General features: G+C 41.1%; 1 protein-coding gene across 3 annotated transcripts in view; it reads right to left on the reverse strand.

The window, feature by feature from the left end:
- Positions 1-15984, reverse strand: part of LOC136676727 (netrin receptor UNC5D-like) — a 241445-nt gene that overhangs the window by 114180 nt on the left and 111281 nt on the right. For all 3 annotated transcript variants that reach the window (XM_066653920.1, XM_066653921.1, XM_066653919.1), the window contains exon 2: positions 3411-3623. In XM_066653920.1, the coding sequence (XP_066510017.1) occupies positions 3411-3623 (213 nt within the window). The remainder of the gene's footprint in view (positions 1-3410; positions 3624-15984) is intronic.

Raw genomic sequence — 15984 nt, forward strand, 5'->3', positions numbered from 1 at the left:
TGGCTTGAGCATGTCAATTTGGGTTAAGATTACTGTGGAGGCCAACATTCACCTCCTCTTAGCTCCGTCACCAGGGTAATTGGTGTATTCTCTGGCCTGCCTTTTTCCCAAACGTTGACCGGAGTCAAGGGCATTGGACGGCTGCTTTATCAGTGTCCAAGTCTCATCTGGCCCCGCTGGTAAATAAGAGATGCTATCAGCGGCCTGCTATGGCACTGAGGGCCCCGTGTCCTAATCAATAAAGTCCAATTCTTTGTAGATGTGTGTCTGCGATTAGCTCCTTGCTCTGATCCAATTCTCCCGTTTTCTGTCGTCCATTACGGCAGGAACGCAGCGGCGCTATAAAGGGTGTCGTTATCTGAGGTTATGAGTTTAGCGCTGATCTAAAGCCACTTTTCTCCCTGGCCTGTGGAGGCCGCCGGCTTTTCTTTGGGTTCTTTTTTAATTGCTAATCCACAGGAGGCCCTGGCTGGTGCATAGCATTGCCTAGGCAACTGGCATATTTTTTTTGAGTATATTTCTTGGGAGAGGAAATTACCACTCTTCTTTTTTTTTTTTAAACACAGCCAAGTAGAATAACCCCACCCCCCCCTCACCAACCAAACCCCCAAGGGTACATAGTGTTCAAAAAAGAAAGAAAAGAAATGCATAAAAACTTCCATAGGTTCCAACATATTTAGTGCTTCATGAGGTCGATAGGCATCTCCTGCAGCTGTCAAATGCTTAGTTTAGCATTATGCAAATTCCTTGCTTGTATAATCCCTTTGTTCCCCATTTGTGAAGGGGTAAAAATGCAGCTTCAGAAATATACCAATTACGAACCATTCTGAAGTGAAAAAATGCAAGGATACTAATTAGCTAACATCTGTTGATGCACTGAATTCAAAAAGGGATTTCCATTATATAAAATAGCATTAAATGTATTGAAAAATGCTGCACATCAACCGACATAATGGAATAATGCGGTCAGAGTACAGTGCGCAAAAGTAAACACTCATCTCCCAGTCTGTGTATTGAGTTGTTAATTGTATTTTGTATAGACGCCTATATAAGAATCCCTGTTTTCACAGCAAGACAATATAGCAGTTATCAGGTAATCACAGCAGAATTTAGTTTGACCAGGTGCAATCTATTTTAAGATTATCTTTGATGCGTTCATCCTTTTTTGTCATATTTGTGTTTTATTTTTTGACATCCACAATATGGCCAGATTGTTGTAAATGTGATTAAGCTTTAAAGAGGCAGTCTGGGCAAAACAAAGCATGTAAACACTGCCGCATCTGTTGTAAACATACCATCTTCTGTCTTACAATGGTTTTAAAACTGTCTGTACTACTTTAGGCTCTTAGAACACTTCTGATGATATTGAAGGTGGGAGGATGTGCTGTTTATTTAAAATTTAAAAGGATGAAAAACAGTGAATGTTATGGCTAGAAAGCCAAACTACATCTGTGTTTTTTTGTAATAACATTTCTATTATAATAATAACAAAACACTACATAATATTTCTATCAGCAGTTTTATTACCTCATAACTCCATTAGTGCTATAAATACTTGTGTCTGTAATGTACAAACTCATTATGTATTTAGACATACCTCACTTGTGTTATGTATTTTATCACCTAATTTGTTTCTTAGTGCAGAACATACTGAGGCTGCTCTTGCTTATGTCATTAATATAATTCATTTATATATGTATATAGACCCTTCTCGCTTTGATTTTCTCGTGGCTAATAGTATTTCTGTGACCCACTTCTAGAGCCCCACCCTATTTATTTTGATTCATGTACGGCTTCTTTAATGCACATAGTAATTTGATGCTGCAATTTCCTTTGTGATCAATATAGCGTTATCTTATTGGCTTTACATCACTGGGTTTCATTTTCAGTGTAGGGAGATTCTCCCTGCTGTATTACAGTAATAATGTAAGCAGTAACAATGTACGCAGTGAGAGACCAGTAATTGGCACAGCTCACAGGATTGCTTTGTTGACCCTGATGGACCAGTTTATGCTCCATGGAGCGGGTCTCCCACATCGAGTCAGACATGTTTGGTACAGAAACTGTTATACATTCATGTCAATAGGTGTCAGTATCAGATGAATATTAAACAACATGAAATTCATACGAGAGTCCCACAGAAAATGACTTCCTTTACATTAGATGGTGAAATATTACCTTTAAAAAGAAGTGCATATGCCTAATACTACATTATTAAAAGCCCGGAATCTCAAAACGACAATCCCAAACACTCCCTACTACTTCAAAAAGACACGACTTAAGCAGACTGTGCTTATGAAATCAAAACAAGAACTTTTCTTCCCCCCTACTCCCCTTCCCCTGAAAATCGTTCAGGCCAGAAAATAATCAAAGCCGTCCCTTTCTGTTTCCTGTTATCAGTCGCTCAACAATTTCACAGCACAGCAATCGCACAATAATGAACTTCCACAAGCAATTAAGAGCCTCTTCCTGCAGCGGAGACTTGGTGAACACTAGGCAGCTTTCCCTTCCTCGCCTCTGTGCGAACTAATCACAATGCATTTCAGTGAGGCTGCTGGATTAGTTTGTGTTTTCTTCTGGAAATCCCTGCAGGAACTCTGAAGACGTCGCCGCTGATTGCAGCTAAATTGCATCGAACATGACCGGCTTTTGTGCACAAGTCGCTAAGACATGTAGTCAGAAGCGTCTGGAAAGGTGTTCGTCATTTTCTTATTCTCTCTGAACAGCACGTCTGACTAGATACAAGATCTAAGCATCTGAACAAGTCAGAGCCAGAGAGGGAACACTGACAGGTTAAAAGGGAATCAGGGGATGTGACAACTTCCAATATTTTGAGAAAAATACCAAGGATCAGACTCAAGTCGTCACATTCCAGTCCTTAAATCAAAGATTTACGACGTAAGACTTTGGATCTGCTCACTTTATACTACACAAGACTCAACTGAAACCCACTTTACATTGACTCAGGATTTGTGACACAATGATGGACTTGCATTACAGTGAAACATGACTAAGTTATGACAGACTACACGGATTCCTGGCTCAACGTAGACAAAACTCAAAACTTGACACAGACTTCAATGACTCAACACGTTGAGTATTACCTACAGAAAAAACTACTGCAGGTAGACCACCACAATATGGGACAATGTTGTTATTTGTGGAGCCTGTGGTAAGGAGCAAACCAAAAAATGTAATGTAATTCTGGTTAATTCCTGGAATAAATCCATGTCCTGAACTCAAATTCAAGGTCAACATCAAGATGACCCTGTACCCAGTCTCACACGTATTAACTATAGATTACAATGAGAAACTGTTTTTTGATATTTTTCAGGACATGGAACTATTGTGTCAAATTATTTTTGGGTCAGACATTCTAGCCCCAGAATCGGACACACAGCAGTACGTACCAGTGTTCGGGTCCAGGACCTCCTGGGACATGTGCTGGTTCTGATGGACCCATTCCCCGTTACACTTAAAGAATATCTGGAGGGCGGGAGCAGCTCGACACCGCAGTCTGATTGGGTTACTTTTGATGATGTAGGCATCCTCTGGCTCCTGCAAGAAGTGAGGTAAAGTCCCTCCCACTGAGGGTGAATCAGCAGCAGCATCCCCTGGAGGTCCTACAAAGAGAAGTGAGTTTGTTAAGTTTCTGAGAACAACATTAGCACAAATAGCACATGATTGAAAAAGAACAAGAAAATAAAAACAAAAAAAAACATGAAATTGCTCTTCACAGCAGTTAATGAACGACAGCAGGCAGTAATCAGAATTCTTTCTTTTGTTTGTCAGCCATGAGAAAAACATTCAAACCCAGACTGTTTTCTCTGCAATTTTTCTCATTGTAAATTTGTTAATTTCCCTTCGGACCATGTGCTATTGATTTTTTAAACGGGCCACAGAAAGAAGAGTATCGCCAAAACAAATGGCGCCTTTTTTTTTCATCCGCCGAAGACAGGAAGAGGCCTCCTTTGGGCAAGGGCTTGATGAATTGAAAAAACATAAGCAAAGGCACTGAAAACTGAATGCTCAGTGTTTGACTGATGAACCCAACAGCATCTCATCAAATGGCACTCCCACCACCCACATTCTGAGCTGAGCGAACAATCTAGGGTCGGTTATTGTGCCTTTGATCAAACAGTGAAAATCATGGTGTAATAAGGACAGCACAATAAGACAGAAAGCAAAACAACTCAAGAAGAGGAAGAGGAGTGACACATCTGGGTACAGAGGAGCTCGTTCTGAGGAGGGCAGAATGAGTTTTTGGCAAAAATGCTGTTCCCTTTGCCGTTCCAATCTCCTTGGTTCTCCAGAGGGCGGAACAACAAGGAGAAAGACACGCCATCTTGGGGATTCTCGCTGGAAGAAAAAGCTCCAGCCCATCAACGCTGGCTGTAGAGTGTCTGATAGAGCTAAGCCTGTCAGCGGCGGAAAGAAAAAAGCCCTGAAAGTCATTATACCGCCAACAAATCCAATTCTGCCAAATGAAATCCAATAGACCCGTACACTACCCACAACCTCCTACATTTGTTGTGGCATTAAACTGATAAATAAGCCAATGACCATGTCTCATTTGAAAAATAAAAAGCTGAGACTGTAAAATAATTAGTGCTGAAATAAGACGTTACTTTAATTGTTTCTCTGAACAACTGACAAGTGAGGCCCAAGTCTGAGAACATGGATTTATTTCTCCTTTAGTCCAAACGATACTGCTAATTTAGTTAGCCAATTTGTCTAATATATATATATATATATAAATATGTTTATATAATCAGTAATTTCTGCAGCCTTTGCCTTTATTAAAGATCCCACTCTTTTCAGAAGACTTGCTTCACTTTCTGTATGTGATCTCAATTACATTCATTAATGGTGAATGGTGCTGAACTTTTCTTTTTGCCACCATTCACACAGCTCCACAACCTTTCAGACCCATAACATTGAACTGTCTTCTCACAGTATAAAGCAGGAAGGACACAAACACATGGGGATATGTCCTACACTAGTTTTCTTGAACACCCAAGACTCACTGTGCACTGTACACAATGTATATGGCTAAAATTACAATAAAATCAAACTAGAGCTTGAAGATGCCTTGCGTTTTGAGAAGTTATAAAGGTTACAGTTTTGACATGCTGCATACTGCTTATTAAAGGAGACATATTAGGTCTGTCCCAAAACCTAGTGAACTGCCTAGTAAGGCACTGACTCCATAGACGGCTTTTTAAGTAAACAGCATTCTAGCGGTCGTTTGTCTTCATGAGGCAGATTATTGAGACGCTCCGGTTAGAGAGCGATTGCATCACAGCCTGTCCCCGCCCACCGCACGCAACCATTGTTGCGGCTAGCGTCGCCTTGGTGCTTCAGCACCGCGATGGATTCAAATCTTCCAGTTTTTATTGCGATTTGAATTATTTTTGCTCTGGGAGAAGAGCCAAATAGACGGAAGTTGTTCTGGCATTGCATCATGGGACAGTCTTCTTGGCTGAGGAAGGATTAGATGCTGCATTACAATTCAGCCAGATTAAGATACATTATTAGGCAGCATAGTGAAGTGTCTAAAAGTGGCCTACGTGCTGGGAACTATGACGTAAAATGCTCTCTAGTTAGACAGATCACTAGGTTTTGGAACCGACCCATTATACCCATTTTCCATAAGTGAATACAGTTCTCTGAGGGTCTTAATAAAATGTCTGTTACAAGCTTTGCTCAAAATACAACAAGGATCATACACCACAGCAGCGCACTCCCCCTGTCTAAACAGCCATCTTCAGAACGACCTGGAGAGAGGATCGAGAAGGTCTTGTTCTTCTCTATTCTCGTGTTTCTTTGCTCTGGTTGATCCTATCTTTGCATTCTCACATAAATGCAGATCGGGTGCTGTGATTGGAGAAACTCAGATGAAGAGGCGGGGCAATCCTAAGGTGTCCTCACTCTGTTATACACAACACAAAATCAGAATGATTTGTTACACTGACTTTGGCAAAAAAACAAAATGTGTATTCATAAGAGCTCCAGATCCACAAACGTGTACAAGTAGTCAACACGAACATGTCACTTGACCAGGGGTGTTCAAAGTTTGCATACAACTGTGTATGCCATGTTCAATTCAAAGTTTCTGCCTCCTCGCCAGGAAAACCTCGACTAAATCCCCAGAACTCTGCAGCTGGTGGGAGATGGAGGGAGAGAGGGAAATGATAAAAAAAAGAAGAAAAAAAGCGAAACTTTCAGCCAAGCACAGCATGTTCTCACCTACTGCTGCGCTGGCCGGCCGCCACACTGTGTATCCAATCCCTCTGACCTCCGACTGACCGTTTAAAGCCCTCTGCCTCGGCCGGCCTTAATGAATACAGACAGCTCCTCCACGCTCTCGTTCCCACCAGCTCAAACACACCCCATTGACAAACATCAAACAGAGCGACGCACAAGTGGCCAGTGGTCCAGGGAGGGCTCGGGGTGGGTTACAGCAGTCTGGAGGCCATATTTTAATGAATATGTTCTTACAACAAGGCTTCTACTGTATGTAGTTATGTAAAAAGGTCAGCACGTCACATACAAACCTATCCCAAATAAAGTTTTATAAAATGCAATAAAAACAAGAATCTGAAATTTGGTAATTTTCTTGAAACATTAACGTTTCAAATAATTGTCACGGGTTTCCAAGTGAATTTTTTCCCATTCTCACTTAATACAATACATTTTAGCTGCTTGACACTCTGTGGTCATAATTGTTAGATTCTCCCCTTCATGATGCACCTTAGGACACAGATTTGGACTGCAGGCAGGTTGGTCACGCACATGCACTCTGTCTACGAAGTCATGTTGCTATACCATGTGCAGAATGAGGCCTAGCACGGTCTGGCTGAAATAACCATGGACTTCCCAGGAAAATATGCCACCTTGGTGGCAGCATACATGTCCCTTAAATCACAATATGCACCTCAGCATCAATTATGCCTTGTCAGATATTCAAATAATCCATGCCGGAGACAGGTCCAGTAAGACAGGTCCAGAGAACTCAGCGGACATTCTCCATGAAAGTGATATATGGATTTCCCCCTGCATAATAACATTTTAGGGGCGGCACGGTGGCGCAGCAGGTAGTGTCGCAGTCACACAGCCCAAGGAACCTGAAGGTTGCGGGTTCGATTCCCGCTGCGGGTGACTGTCTGTGAGGAGTTTGGTGTATTCTCCTCGTATCTGTGTGGGTTTCCTCCCAGGACTGGTAGGTGGACCGGCGACTCAAAAGTGTCCGTAGGTGTGAGTGTGCCTGTGTTGCCCTGTGAAGGACTAGCGCCCCTTCCAGGGTGTATCCCCGCCTTGCGTCCAATGATTCCAGGTAGGCTCTGGACCCACCGTGACCCTGAACTGGATAAGCCCTTTAAGATAATGAATGAATAATAACGTTTTAGGTTGGATTATTCGATCCAGTGGCAGACTCTGTTTATCAACAATGGTTTTCCAAAGTCGTCCAGAGATCATCCAGCAAAATAAATCACAAATGGCATCATGGTTTCTCTTGCAACGTCAGCCATGGCTTCCAAAGTCACACTCCACATCCACCAGCAGTTTCCAGCCTTCAGCTACATAGATTAAGATTCTGGATTTCCAATTTTGCATTGATTCATGAGTCATGCCCTCTCTGTGCTGCAAAGACTGAGACTTTGGTGGATGTCCCTTTATACCTTTGATATTTACCTGTTTACAGTGAAATGTTTAAAAATATGTTTAAAAACACATCATTTCTGTTATTTCCATAGAAACAGCAATAGATCAAACAGCATCAGAAAAGCACTGATTACTGTGCTCACTTGGGCTCAAGGGGTGTTAATCCCTCAGCGCTGAGTGGTGGAAATGTGGAACTGGGACATCTGGAGAGAATGAGCTCCATCTAATAACCTTCAAATTGAGTGCTGTCATGATCATAACTTTATTATTGTTCCATGTCTGCCATCAAATCCTCACAGCAATGTTCCAAAACCTTCCCAGAAGAGTAGAAGCTGTTGTTGCAGAAAATGGAGATATTTGATTGCAAATCTTTTGGATTTAAAATGCCTCAAAATAGACAAGTGTTTGCCTATATTTATAAGTAGATGTTTCCATACTATACAGATGCCTTTTAGTATTAATGTATATACCCACGCTGCCTTTTACAAAGGAACTCTTGAAGAACCTTTTTTAAGGAGCAGATCCTTCCTTTCAGCACATAAAAGTCCTTTCCTTCAAATAACTCTTCAAAACTCAAGCGCAGATTTCACATCACCCGCCATGCAGAAACCTGAAGATGCCTGCCGTGTCTCCAAAGAGCAACAAATGCCAAAATCTGCATTTCCATCAGGCATCTCCTCAGTGAGCCATCAAAACTGGTGAACTTTCCGCTTTCAGAGCGAGGAGTAATACGTCCTGACCAAAGAGCAAGATGGCATCGCGAGGAAAATCTCAGAAGTAGTAAACAGAGTTGACTTTGAAATCCATCTCGACTTCAGAACTTCCTTCTACCTGCTTCTTAGGAGAGTTGCCCGCTTTATCTTCAGCAGGGAACTGTCATGAGACCAGAAACATCATGAGAACGACATCTGCCGTCCCCCGAGTGTCGAGAAGGCAACAAAGTCTGATCTGAAACGGATAATGTTGGCTCATATTTTGAAAATGTTCAAACCATAAAACGCTAGGTTTGCTCTAAATAATTCAAAGACCTTCATCCAGATCTGCTTTTTTTCCCCTCCTCTCAGTCTCAAAGGAGACAAGAACCGTGCTGCCGACTATAAAAAAATCTAAATCCAGAGCATTTTCCAGCACTTTGCTAGTCATTTTCAGCCCAAACCCTAGGCTTTTTAGAGCATTCTACTCAAGCAGAGAATGTTTCATCCCAAGAGCTTTGGTAAGCTTTATATTCCACTTTAGTCATTTCATTACAAGCTGCAACAGAGCTCTATATTTTTTTAAATTACATATTTAAATTGTATAATATTGGAATATGGTTCTCCACGTCCACTGGGAACTTTGCCTGAGGGCCACAAAAATGGTATCCACAATGAAACTAGATTAAAAATAACTCAAATAAAAAATTATGAACACATTTAGTTACCAACTAGCCTCCTGATAAACTGTAACCAGAAACCATACAAAGTTGACAATAAATAAACACAACAACAAACAATGGTTATTTAAGGTAAATAAATATATTTTGTTAGAAAAGTAAACTTAGCTTCTTACAATTTTCTTTTCCACCTTAAACTGGACTGTTTTTTCCCCACCTTTAATGGGGCAGCAGGCTACATTCTGATGAACATAAGCTTGAACATAAATTACAGTCTGCTCACAGTAACTCCTTTCTTCTGTGAATTACAAGTGATATAGTTCAAAACTGATATTTGATTCACAAATAAACAATGTTCATGCTAAACTTAAAAATTCAGTTCTCCATTGCCATCAAACCTGCGGAAGGGTTCAGACTTGTTTGTTAAATGGCGGTGTATGGTAGCGTGCAAAACTATTGGTGCCACTGTTGAAACGACGAGTAAGACTCTAAAATTGCTCTCACACCGGGAATCATTTTCCCCTGGTCATGAAGTCGTGTACCGTTTTCACAGAATTCAAACCCAGCCAATGTGTTCTACAAAAATAACCTACGCCTGCATAAACAATATAATCTTTTATATATAAAAATAAACCCATCATTTCAGCTCTGCATTCGGAGCACATTACTCTAATAATAAGCCGAGAATGAACCGTGTGCTTCTGATTCTCATAAATAAAATTAACATCATAACAGCATAACTGTGTTTACACATAAAATAAGTAAAGCCTTTAAAATGGCCTGTTTTTACTGAACAGACATTTGCGGAAGCTAATGAGATAGTTGGGGGTGTGCTTTACTCCTGACAAGAGTTTTAATGTCTGGTGTGAGGGTCGACAGAGCAAACGAGAGGTAGTCATCTTTAGCACTGTGACACTAGAGCTAGGCGATTACTAAGGGCATATGTATGTGTGTGTGTGTGTGTGTGTGTGTTTGAGGAGCTGGGCTAAAGACCCATTCCTATATAGTGACAACCTGATCAGTAAAAAGCATTGCACTGCAAAAGAAAAAGGCCAGCTAAGGAGAGTAAATATTTGTTAGGGACAATGTTTAAGCTGTGACTGATCAAATGGCTTAGTCTTCAGATGAAACCCTCAAACTCCTTGTTAAAAGAATCTGTTTAGATCAGCATGAATGGTATGCTAGCTGGGGTAAGCTGATTCATTCATTCATTCATTCATTCATTCATTCATTCATTCCTGTGTGGCGCTGGCCGACCAGTTTTCAGAACAGACATGTCCTGGGTTTAACTGTGCTGCTGGCCCCGAATATTCAGATATTCATTCGTTGGGTAGGTATTCTGATTAAAATTTTGAGATTCAGATATTTGTTTTTTTTTGATAAATGTGGCGATAAAGGCAACCCTCCACTCCACATGTATTCAGCCATGCCAACATAAAAGTATTGGACGAAGCCTAAAACTGCCTAACGCTACAGCAACCTACTTACAACGAAGCATGGCAAAGCTACAGTTCATTTTGTCAACTTCACACCCCAAATTAGAACACCTCCAAGAAGCTCTGGTTTATCTGTGTACACTCTGTGCCCTTAGTGGCACCGTGTAGCGCACAAGTTAGCGAACAACTCGGCAAGAGGAGCCATGCTGGGAGCAGCAGTGCAGCCTTCATTTTAAAGTGGGTGCTGAGCGCTGATTTTGGAAAGAATATCTGGCCACAAGTATTCGGGTATTTAGATATTTGTTCATTGGGTATATATTCGGTTTCTAATTCTGAGATGGGGATATTTGTGAGATTTCCACCACATTCAGGCTCCAGCATTAAACGCAGTGATCTCCCCACTCCAGCCGTGTTCAGGCTCATCAACATAAAAGTCTTTGTGAAAGTCATATAAAACAGCCTAACAGGTTAAAACAACACATTTACAATGAATCGAATGAATTACAATGAATCAGATTAGTGCCTGAAATCGGAGCACCTCCACTCAAACTGTATGCACACTCTGTGCCCTTAGTTATTGACCTAGTTACCAGGTGAGCACGTGTAGGTAGCGAGTAAAGCCTGCACTTTGAGCCACAGCGCAGCCTGGAGAGAGGAATATTAAAGCAGGGGGTCGGAAGTGGATTTGGTTAATGACGACAATATACATCCGAGCATTGGAATATTCCCCGAATATCATGGCTGAAGCCCAAAAAAATGATATGATTGGTAAGAACCACATTGGAATTTCTGGGGGGTGAGGGGTATGAAATGTCAAATGCCTTGGTGTGTAGATGATACTTATGAATGTGTTTTATTGTAGCATCTCTGAGGCGTGAAGGGTGGTGTTTGTTCGAAAAGTAGAATTTTTGAACACCATTTTGACACCTGCCAAATTGTACTCCCCTTTCCTCTGTAAAGTCTGAAACACATCAAAATCATTTTGGTGACATGTCTTGGTGTGTCAAATGTATTTTATTGTAGCTTCTGCAGGGGTGGGGGAGTTTCTGTGGGGAGGGGAGGGAGTACAATTTTGGCAGTCCTATTTTGGCAACTGCTGACATGTTACTCCCATCATGACACAAACAAAAGCTTAAAAGACATCACTAACAAAATGTAATATTCCTAAGCCAGCATATTGCTTGTGCATGGCAAAGCTCCCTCCTGGTCAGGTTGTCACCAAAATGAAATGTGTGTAACACAGCACACAATCACACTAGGTTTGTTTATGACCCAGTTCTGTACAGAGATAACTGAGAATATATTGTTTTCAGTTTAATTATTTAACAGAATGCCAAAAAAAATGACGAGAATGCTGCCACAGGACTAATTCCCTTTTGTGGTTGTTCCAGACGTGGGAGGCAAGTTGAATGCTATATCCTGTTTTTAAAAATGCTCTTATTATGTTTATCTTTGAAATATCTTTGATACAATATCCCATTGTGTGCAACATCCTTTAAAACAATATGTATTCAATTTGTTAAATGAAATACAGCTAGTTGCTGTTCTGGTTTTTGATGTGAAAGACATATCAAGGTTAATACTTGTTTATAAACAGAAATACAAGAATCACAAGCGTATTCTGTTGTGCCAATACTTCTCCGTTACATACGTGCACATGAAGGAGAGTTAGATTCTGGCAGGAAATCTAAATTCAGCAAAATGTACCCACAGCGCTACCTACTTGTGAGGAGGAGGTATTTTTACAAGTTAGTTTGCATTTGTTTACGACTCTCCACACAATGTTATGCCTGAAAGAACTGTGCCAAAATCATGTGATTCACCAATGGCTTTTTAAAAAAGAGGATGTACTTGTTTTCAAATAATAACACAAGAATATTTGGACATCACGACATATTTCATTGCAATTTTGTTTTTAATTTTATATTTTGAAAATCATTCTATATTTTTATATATTTATTTAAACTATATTTAAATTTCTTTATAAAGAAAACGTGCATCTCCATTTTTTTTTACATTAACTTCCATTGAATGTTAAGAAGCCTTTTCCTTCTCTTAAGCTACTATTTTATAGATACATGCTTTTATTTGAACTGTGAAATTTGTTGGTTAGGTGCAAAATATTAGATCTGTATTTAATTAAAAGTCACGTGTATGCAATCATTGAATTTTGTATTTGTAATGTATATAGTCTGTGTTAGATATTCATATTTTTTTATTTGTTAACCATGTAGTGTTCGTTTGCATTGATATCATGTTCGCTATTCAGTATGTATTCATTCATTCATTATCTGTAACCGCTTATCCAGTTCAGGGTCACGGTGGGTCCAGAGCCTACCTGGAATCATTGGGCGCAAGGCGGGAATACACCCTGAAGGGGGCGCCAGTCCTTCACAGGGCAACACACACACACACACACACACAATCACACCTACAGACACTTTGAAGTCGTCAATCCACCTACCAACGTGTGTTTTTGGACTGTGGGAGCACCCGGAGGAAACCCACGCGGACACAGGGAGAACACACCAACTCCTCACAGACAGCCACCCGGAGCGGGAATCGAACCCAGTAAATATAAACTGAATATCTTCAATTTAATTGTGAAGGTTTGGCACTTAATTAGCTCCATGGATGCTCAGTTACCAAATGCTGTATTTAGCCTCTGATCACATGACAGCTCCAACCAGCCGATAATGTTCCATAATATTGTCCCCTCCCTCCCACAGACACTTGTTTAATGTTGAGGCGCTTGAACACATTTGTAGAATATGAAACTCTTGCAAGCCGGATTCTGTCAACATACAGAGTAGTAGAATGAAAGTTGAAAATAAAGCACTAAAAACAATGTTCTCCTCAATAGTCAATGAACTTCTGGGTGATACAACATCTGCACATCCTCGCGAGCCCAACTCCTTGCATGGTTATGTAAATCACAGACTGATAAATAACAGATTGATTAAATAATAGCTTCAACTTCATAAACAAAAGTGACCTGTATCTGACCCTGAAATGGCATGCATACGCACGCTGAAACGTTTATTTTTTTAATTACATCGATTTGTTGTATTAAACCTGGAAAACCAAACAAGTTAGCAGCTCGTGTGCATCGCCTTGTGCTCAGGAGGACAGCAAACAATTCATCAACTGTAAAAGATCAGAATGAATAGGCTAAAAAAAGGCAGCCAGCTTGCTTTTATGGGTTCACTAAGAGATCTGTCTCAAAAAATCTCCCTCAACACTATGTAGTGCACGGTGTAGGTCATAAAATAATGGTTTTGTACTCATAGAGCGTGTTGTTTGTAGAATTATGGCGGATAATTGCACTATTTGGGACACAGCCAGGACCTCTACTTCATTATTGTTCTGCTGCGCTGCCCTTGCTCCCTGAGACGACAGGCACAAGTGTACAGGCAAAAAGATGCATGGAATCTGATCTGGCCATTCACGTTCATTTCAGATTCCCATGAATCAGTTACATATCCAATCAATGACCACATATGAAAGTGACTCATATCTGATTTGATAAAATTGGATTTGGCATGCCCATAGAGTCCTGAAAAACCTGATGAGATTCACATTACACTACACAATCTGATGGTTTGAATACAGAGCTTAATATTCATTCATTCATTCATTATCTGTAACCCTTATCCAGTTCAGGGTCGCGGTGGGTCCAGAGCCTACCTGGAATCATTGGGCGCAAGGCGGGAATACACCCTGGAGGGGGCGTCAATTCTTCACAGGGCAACACACACACACACATTCACTCACACACTCACACATTCACTCACACACTCACACCTACGGACACTTTTGAGTCGCCAATCCACCTACCAACGTGTGTTTTTGGACTGTGGAAGGAAACCGGAGCAGCTTAATATACTGGGGTCAAAATAGGGCACTTAAAATAAAACAGGTTGTGTGTAAAAGCCTGAACATCATTGTTTTCTAAGCAAATAGAGTGAAACTGAACAAAACTGGCAGACATTTCTATATTTATATTAATATTTGCTCCTCATTTGTCCGTGCTTTTGTACACAACTCTAGCTACACACCAAGTGAAAGCCTGGTGCCAAACCACCTGTGTGAGTAAATCCACAGATCCTTTAATGGACCTTGCCTGAGGAACGCCATCCCCCAACCACCTCCTCTGTGGTGGATTAGACAAACACGGCGTGTGTGGAGAAATCCCAGAGAGAGTTAAGCAGCGCTCCCTTTGATTCACTGGCCCTGAACACGTTTGGAAATCATTATTATTCATCCAGCCGAGCTGAAAGCCTGCTTGGATATAAAGCCAGGAGGAGGAGGGGGATCCTGCTCGATCTTTATGTGATTCAGCTTGAAAAATCGTGATTAGTCATTTAAGACTTTTTTTTTAGTTCAGTATCAAGTAGCACTCAGCACTCCTTGGCAGATGGCTTGCATCGAGGGCTGTGCCAATACTCTAAGATGCAGTGCCCTTGATCCACCTTTGAAACTTCCATAAATGTGCTACGCTTGGACCTTAGCTGCATCATTGTAGGGACCCCCCACTGCCATTGTCATTGTTCATTTTATCAGCTCCACTGATACAGGATCACTTTGTAGTTCTACCATTACAGACTGTAGTCCACCTGTTCCTCCTCATACATTGTTATCCCCAATCACCCTGCACTTCAATGCTCAGGACCCCCAAAAGACGACCACAAAGCAGGTGGTGGATCATTCTTAGCACTGCAGTGACACTGAAGTGGTGGTGGTGGGTTAGCGATTGTTACACTGGTATGAGTGGATCAGACGCAGCAGTGCGCCTAGTGTTTTTAAACATTGTGTCCTCTCACTGTCCACTCTATCTGTCGCTGTCCTCCACCAGAGGACACAGGACATGGCCCACAGGACACTGTTGGCTGGATATGTTTGGTCCGGAGACTGTTCTCAGTCCAGCAGTGACACAAGAGGCTTTAAAATCTCTAGGAGCACTGCTGTGTCTGATCCACTTATATCAGTACAACACACACTAACACAGCCACCACGTCAGCATCACTGCAGCACCGAGAAAGACCCACCAGCAAAATCATACCTGCTCTGTTGTGGTCCTATACGGGTCCTAGACATTGAGGGACAAGATGGCAGTGGGCTAACAAAGTATGCAGAGAAACAGGTCAGACTTCACTGTGTAATTGTAGAACTACAAAGTGTTCCTGTATGATCAGTGGAGTGTTTATACCACGTGTGTGATTGTTTTCCAGTGATTGTTCCGTGTATATTTAATTAAGTCCAAAGTAAAGCCATCTTAATGACCACATTTACTCATTTCAATGTGCTGCTACTCGGACTGAACAATCAAACACAGACTTTTTACTGTTCGAGTTTTTAATCAGAGGAAAAGAAACACACTGTCACTGTTGAAAGGAAGCTACACTAAACCCATTTTCAGCAACTGCTGGTGTCCCATTTATTAAAGCAAAGAGCATTTTAGTCTCAGCTATGAAATCTTGTTGCAAGCGGTCACTGTTATATAGTCTGAAA

The sequence above is a fragment of the Hoplias malabaricus genome, chromosome X2, assembly GCF_029633855.1.
Source record: "Hoplias malabaricus isolate fHopMal1 chromosome X2, fHopMal1.hap1, whole genome shotgun sequence".
Taxonomy (NCBI): Eukaryota; Metazoa; Chordata; class Actinopteri; order Characiformes; family Erythrinidae; genus Hoplias; species Hoplias malabaricus.